The sequence below is a fragment of the Manis javanica genome, chromosome 8, assembly GCF_040802235.1.
Source record: "Manis javanica isolate MJ-LG chromosome 8, MJ_LKY, whole genome shotgun sequence".
Classification (NCBI taxonomy): Eukaryota; Metazoa; Chordata; class Mammalia; order Pholidota; family Manidae; genus Manis; species Manis javanica.
In genome coordinates, this window is record NC_133163.1 from 105,392,973 (window position 1) to 105,401,493 (window position 8,521).

The 8,521-nt window shown below is 44.1% G+C and overlaps 1 protein-coding gene across 5 annotated transcripts in view; it reads right to left on the minus strand.

Moving 5' to 3' along the window:
- The window catches only part of NEDD4 (NEDD4 E3 ubiquitin protein ligase), a 133,257-nt gene extending 125,435 nt beyond the window's left edge, over positions 1–7,822 (minus strand). For 2 of the 5 annotated variants that reach the window (XM_037021023.2, XM_073211886.1), the window contains exons 1-2: positions 7,572–7,673; positions 5,668–5,963 (exon numbers count right to left, since the gene is read on the minus strand). Coding sequence is in view for 1 of the 5 variants with exons in the window: in XM_037021022.2 (XP_036876917.1) it covers positions 7,572–7,616 (45 nt within the window). In the remaining 4 variants the exon portion in view is untranslated. Of the gene's footprint in view, positions 1–5,667; positions 5,964–7,571 lie in introns of all 5 variants that reach the window. The other 3 variants (XM_037021024.2, XM_037021022.2, XM_073211887.1) reach the window with 3 other exon arrangements.
- Positions 7,823–8,521: the final 699 nt, after the last annotated feature.

Sequence of the window (8,521 nt, forward strand, 5' to 3'; positions counted from 1 at the left end):
ATAAAAAATGTTCAATAAATAATTGTAAACATGGTACACTGGTTCAGATGTGAATAACACTATTTACATATAAATACTGAATATTTAACAACATTTGCAAGGGTAGGAGGGAGCGAGATTTTTTTTTAATTTCTTGCAACATATGCTATATAATTTACATGCTCATATTTTCTGAACTAAAAATTGGAACCTATGGATTGACAAGTTTTCCTCCTGTGATATGTAAGTTTACTTGAAACATTTTACAAAAACATAAATGCTAGATCACATTTATTGGAAAATACGTGAAATCAGAACAGTCCCAGGAAAGGGAAAGCATGTGACTGCTCTATATTTACTATGCATGGTCAAAGCTCCTCAGGAGTTTTTGGCATTAATAACCATGATAAACTAGAATACTCAGAATCCTTAGATTTAGGAGAGAACCTTTAGGAGGTTCTCAAAGTGTTTTCCTTGGACCAGCAGTATGAGCATCACATGGGAACTTATTAAAAAAATTAATTTCCAGGCCCTACACCTAGTGAATCAGACATGATGGTGGGGCTAATAGTCCTTGTTTTAACAAACTCCCCTGGTGATTCTGATGGGCAGTAAAGTCAAGAATCACAGGCAAAGAGCATGAGGGTAAAAAGGGAAGTGCTGTAGTTAATGCAGCTGCAGAGGTATTCCTTATTTAGAAAACTGTAACTTTATTTATTCAATCAGTACTACAGAATTTCCAGAAAAGAGCCTATCATTACTTCACATCTTAGTTAATTAATACATATTTTTATGTTATATGCACTATGTACTGTATTTTTACAATAAAGTAAGCTAGAGAAAAGGAAATGTTTTTTCCTATTGTTGTAAATCTCCAAAAACTTTTCCAATATATTTATTGAAAAAATCTATGTAAAAGTGGACCCACACAGTTCAAACACATGTTGTTCAAGGGTCAACTGGACCTCTGAGGTCACTGAAAAGGTGTAACAAAAAAAGACAGGAGACATGGAAGTGAGGACACCAGAACTGTTACAATCTTGCATATGTTCCATCTTCCTGAGAAATCTTGTTTATTTTTTGTGTGTGTGTGCATCTATTTGCAACAGGTAAGTGGAAAGACCCAGTCTTTTGTATTAGATCTGGGTTTCAAGCCCTAATAGGAGTGGGTCCTTGAGCAAGTCACAATCTCAGATTCCCTATCTGTAAAATGTGAATAACACTATTTATTCTTGCAAGACTATTGTGATGATTATAGCTAAAGTATGAGAACGTGTAACCTGGTGCCTGGCATATGGCTGGCATTCAATTAAAGCCAGCTATGATTATATTTAGGTTAATAATTGTACCCTGAAGGAGAGTATTTTCATTAAGACATCTTTATGCACTGACATGACCATTCACACTACTCTCTTCATTGTCTCAACATGTCTTACAAAGGGGGAAGCCAGACATTTGGGTCAGGCCACAAGGTCATAATTTGGGGCTACAGACACATTTATTCCTCAATACTTTCAAAAAAGTCTAACTAAAACCTTCTATCATTTGTTTGTGCTATGTCTTTTTCCCCATATTTACCTCCAGACTTTTCCTACCTTCTCCATCCACTTATTCTCTTAAAACTTTGCTAGGTTTGGCAAGGGAGCCACCTAAACAGAAGCTTCAAGAAGGGAATAGTGAGTAACAGCAATTGCTCCAGTATTCAGTAGAACAGTGGGTTTAGCAATTCAAATCACCAAGCTTACATTTTCCAGGTACTGTGGAATATCCTATTACCAGATACTTCTAGGAGATGAGAGAATCAGCTGATTTGAATATCTTGCTCTGACAAAATTCAAATACCTATGACAGATCATCAAGTAACTGACAAGAGCCAGAATTTTAACCTAGTCAAATACTGTTTTCCATACTCCTGCACACCTCTAATGATTTATTTACAAGGTGCCTTCCAATTCCAAGATTCTATTCCTATGTGATATATAAGTTGCTAACTGTTAACTGTAACAAGATTAAATATATATAGTTATAGCCTTCTAATCTTCTCTTCTTGGTACAGAAGAATTAAAGGCAGGCCAGGTTTTGGGGGTAAGAGGGAGTTTCATGGAGGCTCATGCTCACCTGTGTAGGCACTGAGGGTGAAAGGGAGGTGCCATAGAGAACGCATCAGTCATGTGCCCACCAGCATGGGACAGAGGAGAGGACTAGGGTGTTGCACAGAGATGCAACAGCAGTACCTTCACTAGCAGTGAAAGTGGGGTCCACAAGTGGCAGACAGAGGAAATGCCTGCATGGTTGGGAAACATGATGGGAAACCAAAAACATAAGTAGATGGATTGTGCAAAAAAATGTAATGAGGATAGTGAAAGAATTTTCACTGTAGAGAAGGTACTTAACAGCTGGAAAGAACCCTGAGGTACTGCATTTGAATTGGAGAAATTAGCACGAACTAATGATTTTTAAATATATGTTTACAGATTGATATAGAAATAGCTACAGATTTAAGTATGGACTTATACATGCATATGTGGGCAGTGTACACACACATTTCTTAACTCTCTTTGCTGAGACATCTGAAGACCAAAGACATCCAACCAGATCTAGGCTTTTAAAAACCATTTTCTACTAAATGGAACCAATTTTCCTAGGAGAAATAGCTGATTCCAGATAGTGCTGGGCCAAGAGACATACAAGAGGAGCCTGAAACATCTTCTGCCAGAAAGAATGAAGTATTCAAAGAATGATAGGGACTTGCTACAATGATCTCGGAACCTCCTTGAAAGGGCTTCCACTGGCCAAACTGGGATGATTTGAGCAACAAAATATTCAATGACAGTAACTAAGTACAACTCATTGAATAAGGTGGGATTCCACAATGATATAAATAAATAAAAGAAAAAATAAATGGAGGAGAAAGGGAAAGCTCTTCTTAAATAGAATGACTATTAGTAAAGATTGGAATAAAGAGTTATGATTCAGCTGGAATTCATCACTGCATGCCAAAACTGGTATCTGGAGATCTGATAAATGACAGATAGGATATGAGCATAATCTTTGAATATGATCCCACAAAATACAAGTCAATTATAAAGGGAAAATGGTGATATTACAAAGAAGAAACCTGATGATATCAAAACGGTCAGGAGATTAAGGATATCACTGACAATGATGGGACAAGTCAACATCATGTACACCCTGGTGTGGTACACTGAGAACACAGCATCATCTCTGTGATTCCTGCCAAAATGCCAGACCTCAAAATGGTCATGAGGGAAAAAGTAAACAGACCTAGGCTGAGGAACAGCCTACAGGTTCCACAACTTGTACTCCATCAAAGTATCAGGAATAAGAAAGACCGGGGAACTGATTAGAAGAGACAGCAAAGACATGACAAATACATACACAGATGGTATCTTGGCCCAGAAAGGAAAAAGAAGTTATTAGAACATTTGTCAAGAGACAGCAAAGACATGACAAATACATACACAGATGGGATCTTGGCCCAGAAAGGAAAAAGAAGTTATTAGAACATTTGTCAAAGACTGAATGTGGTTTTGACGGTAGGGTTGTTATCAGTGATGATTTCCTGGCTTAAAGGGTTCAATGGCTATTATGTAGGAAAGCGTTCTTGTTTTAGGAAAATACACACTAGAGTATTTAGAGGTGATGGGGCATTAAGTTTTCAGCTTGCCTTCAAGCAGTTCACAAAAAGAACTAATGAAAATGTCAAAAGAAGGTTATGGAGCAGTTGTGATGACATGCCAATAGCTGGAGAATCTTAAGAGGAGTTAGAATTCTTTGTATCATACTTTCAAATTTTCTGTTGGTTTAAAATAATTAAAAGGCAAATTATCAAAAAATAACCTATATTTATCTACTTATTTGGTTCCATGGAAACCCATGAACAATAGAATGATGCTGGAGTTCAAGAGCTGCAAAAAAGCAATGGCAAAAACAATACATGAAAGATTGGGCTAGTTACTAATGTGGCTGCTGCTTAAGATGCACTTCTTTGTGTGCTGTGAGTAAAGGTTTGGGAACTTGGTTCCCAGGCTCCGTATGATGTCAGGGCAGGCAGGGTCAGCTTCTGGTAGGTGTTAGGGGATCTAGAAGTGTCAGAATATGCACTTCTTAGTTACCCTATTGCATATGCATTGTTAAAGCCACCACCATCAAAGGCATCCATTCTTCTCTATGTGCAAATTGTATTCCTAAACTGGTAGTACTCTCAGTCTTTCCTCTTTCTTTCTTTCCACCTTTTTTTGTTTCAGTTAGGTTTTAGTTACAGGAAATAGAAATCCTTCCAGATGTTTCCAGAAGAAAGAAGTTAATACAGGGAATTAAATGCTTACATCATCATGGAAAAAGCTACAGGAACAGGCTATAGGTCGGGCCTCCAGAGGATGCAGAAACACTTCAGAACCGGTCCACTCAGGAAGCTGCCACCTCTGCCCCCAGTCAGAAGGGTAGGTAGTTAGGAGCCACCACCAGTTAAAGCTGTTGACTTGAAGAACAGACCAATCTAGACATCAGGAAGTTGCTGCCACCACTACTTCCACAACTTCCTATCAATACCCACAAAACCAGTTACCAGAGACTAGAACACTTTTTCAGAAAAACTCAACATCCACATGACTATGCTTGCCAGCACAAAAAGCCAAAGAAATAAGAAGTTATGCTCCACTTCATTGTCACCTTCCAAATCTCAAGTGCCCCTAATTGGGAAACCTACTTTACAACCTATTTCCAGAATGCCAAGTGCAAGAAAGTGTGGGAAACACGGTGTTTAGCTTTCTAGCCTCTGCCCAACAGGGAAGTCCACTGAAATGATATTGGAAGGGATGCTGAATTCTAGTCCCTACGTCTACCACAATACTTCTCACCAAAGATTAGTGGGCTTATCCTCCACTGTTAATCCCAAGAGACTGTCGGCAAATTTGGTAGAAAGTATATGACACTACTTCCTCAGTTTACTATGGTTTAATGGCAAAATCCTGCGCACGCAGCCCGGACTATCGCTTACTAAAAGACACATGTGGAAGAGGAGCTAAACTCAATGAAAAGTGAGAGAGGTGTTATGATCTAAACATACTTTAATTATGATCTAAGCATACTTCAATACTAATATGCTCACACACTTGTGAATCAGCCGCTATTCAGTATATACTGCTTCAATTATAATTCTCTATCTTCCATGCCATGTCTATTCATTTTCCCTGTTTCGGTTTCAAATCAAAATAAGAATCATCTCTTCTTGTTGTAATAGAAAAGCTACCTTACTTTTAATCAACAGCAGAGGGCTGCCTATTCCCAGACCAATCTGTGCGTTTTAGCAAATGACAAAGCTGCCATGTTTCTCTGCTACAAAATGTGGGGCGGGGAGGGAGGGGGAGTTCTAAGCCTTGTTTCATTTCACTTTTGTGATGGACCAAAATAAACAGCAAAATATAGTGGCAAGACAAAATGGCCTCTTGTCAGAAAACACCTCTACCAAAAACAAACAATTTTTGTCTTTTCCACCAGACCATGAGCTCCTCCCAAAACAGGTGGAGACTGTTTTTTCTCTCTGTATCCCTGGTGCCTCGCATACTGCATGATACAGAACAGACACTTAATAAATGTCTGTTGAACAAATAACTCAAATTACAATGGAACAACTGGAAGGGAACGCTTCATCATCGTGTCTCTTACCTTCCTGTCTCACTCCCTTCCTCCACATGGACAAAGTGGACAGAGGGAGCTGGAAGGAAACTTGAGTCATGGGACTGACAAAAAGACCCCCATCGTGCAAACAGAGTGGGCCCCGAGCCATGAAACTTCCCAGAAGTACAAATCCTTCGGCAAGTTCAGGAAAACGTCACTTCAAAGGGTGGAGTTTCTCGAGGTTAGCCAGTTGCTTCTGACCACCCACTGGCTTTCATAACTCACTTTATTTCAGCTGCGCAGAGGGATGGTGGGAGAAGCAGGTAATTGAAAACACAGATCTCCTGTACCAAGAGGGAGAGAACAGTGAATGATACCATTAGCAGTATGCTATGCTCAACTCGCTCTGCTTGAAGAAAGTGAGATGAGAAACCTGGAATAGCAAGGCCTACCTATGAATAACAACAGGGAAAGAAAAGTCCAAGGCCGGCTTGATTGGGTTGGACTGACAGCTTCAGTTTATATGCATCGGACAGCTTAGTGTGGCAAGCAGGAAGACCTGACTGCTAAGAAAAAAGCTATAAGTTCAACACTGCATTTTTCTCCTCTGATCTCTTCTACAGAACAAAAACTGGGACATTAGCTAGAATACTATCTTTACCCATAGCACACTGACTTGTTTCTGAGGGACTATCAACCTGCCACCATTTGTCCATTTGCTTCTCTTCTGGAAGCAATCTAAGAAATGAAAGTCTAATCACATCACATAAATCACCCCAAAATACCCTGAGGAAACTTGCCTGCATCAACAGATAGCCCATGGCTTATAAACAAAGAACTTTCAAGAGAAATGAAAAAGACATTTTGTAAAAAAAGTTTGAAGATACCAAGTTACCAAGAGAAGGCATTATTACAACACTGATATCTAAGCCATCAATCTAAATTAGGCTGATGGATTTACAGTTAATTGGGTCCAGTCTTGACAACAGATACATGTGAAATCTTAGTCAACAAGGATGCTGAAATTAGATTTTTTCCCCGAAATTAATTAGTCACTGATGGACTAGATAACTTTCTCATCTCCCACCCATTCCCATTTTTGAGATAAGCACCAAGGACACAGGGAAGCCAGATTTCATTTAAAACCAAAGCTCTATATCCAAATAACCTATTTTTAATAAACGTAACCCATAACCGACATTAGTTATTTAGCTGAAAAGACACAACTCTGGTTCTCAAATCACAAAACTTAATTTTCGAAGTGAACAGCTGTGGGAAGTTTTTGAAAGTATGTACACTTTTTCGGCTTTACTTTATCAGTGAAGACCAATGAAACATTGAATGACTTTCCACACTTGACACTTGTTGCTAAATACAAGGAGCAAAATCTGTCTACTTTTCCACCCCCGTCTCCAGTTAGCGGCTTAAGAAGGATTTCAGACGAAAAAGTCAAAACCGAAACAGCTAATGACAATTCTTGGAAGTCTTCAGGTCACAGTCTATCAAGTTAGGACCGGCGGGCCTGTGCCGGAGCCGGCTAGCTCCCCCCGGGATGCTCGGCTGCAGGGAAGCTGGCCGCACCCCCGGAGCTCCCGCGCGCGGGGCGGCAGGGGGCAGGACGCGGCCGGCGGGGTGCTGCCCCCGCCCCCGGGGCTCGCGCCGCGCGCCCCTCACCGCCTCCCGGCGGAAACTGACAAGGGAGGCGGCGGCTCCAGGCAGCCGCGGGGCGTGGAGTCCCCAAGCTCGCGAAGAAAATGGGGCTCCTAGGGGCATGCCCCACCCCGGCCCCGAGCCCGCGCGCGCCCGGCCGCCCCGAGCCCCCACGGCCCCCCGCGCGCTCCAGGGCCGCGCTGAGGGAGGAGGCGGCCGAGCGCGGACCCTCAGGGCGCCGCCGCCGCCTCGGTCCGGCTGATGGGCAGCGCGAGGGGGAGCCCTCCCCGCGGCCAGCGCACCTCGTCCTCCGCGAGCCCGAACACCTCCACCGCGCAAGTGGCCATTCCGAACGGCTCCGCGCTCGCCCCCGCCCTGGGAGTGGGCTCCGCGGTGGGGAGGAGGGGAAGCGGGAGGGCGGGAGGAGCCGGAGGAAGAGGAGGCGGTGCTCCGCGGCGGCCAGAGCACCTCCCCCGGCCGGCGGGAGCGGCAGGCCCGAGGAAGCGCGGCGGGAAGGGCCGGCGGCGCGCCCGGGGCGGCGGGGTTGCGGGGCGCGCGCGGCGGGGGCGCGCCTCGGCCCCCGAGCCGGGAGGCGGGCCGCTGACGGGCCCGCCCCGGACAGTCGCGGTGCGCAGAACCCGCGGCGGAGGCCGGCAGAGTGTCAGCCCTTCCCCTGGGAAACGAAGCTGCGGTTTTCCTCAGCAGCACGTCTGAGACCCGCTCCCGAACTCGTCGGCCTCTTACTAGACGCCTGGATCCAGGAGAGCGTAAACGTAGCTCACCGCAAGCTAAAAGCCAGTTTTCTTGAGCGCGAGGCCGGCGGGTTCCAGTAGAGCTGGACCCTGGGACCCCGGTGGGGACAGCCCGAGCCCCGCACCAAGCGGGGAGGCCCGGAGGGAATCTCAGCAGCCTTGGACCCAGGATCTGAAATCCTCTCCCTGTGATTTGTGAACACTGCCAGTTCTAGGCCATTTCTTGTCCTGTGGTCTGTCCATCCTAAAGCCTACCAATAACTCCTAGCCTCCGGGCTGAACCCTCTAAAGCTGCTTAGCTAAACCCTGGCCGGCAGCACCGCTGGCAGGTAGCGGAGAAGGCGGGTGGCGAGGAGGTGGTGGTGGGATAAAATGATCTAGGACCTCCCGTGCTATGGAATAATCGTGCCTGAGAGCTTTTGTAGTTCCATAATCACAGGAACACCCCCACCAAATGAAGCACCCTTAAAAGAGAATGAGGAAAATTACACGCACTCATT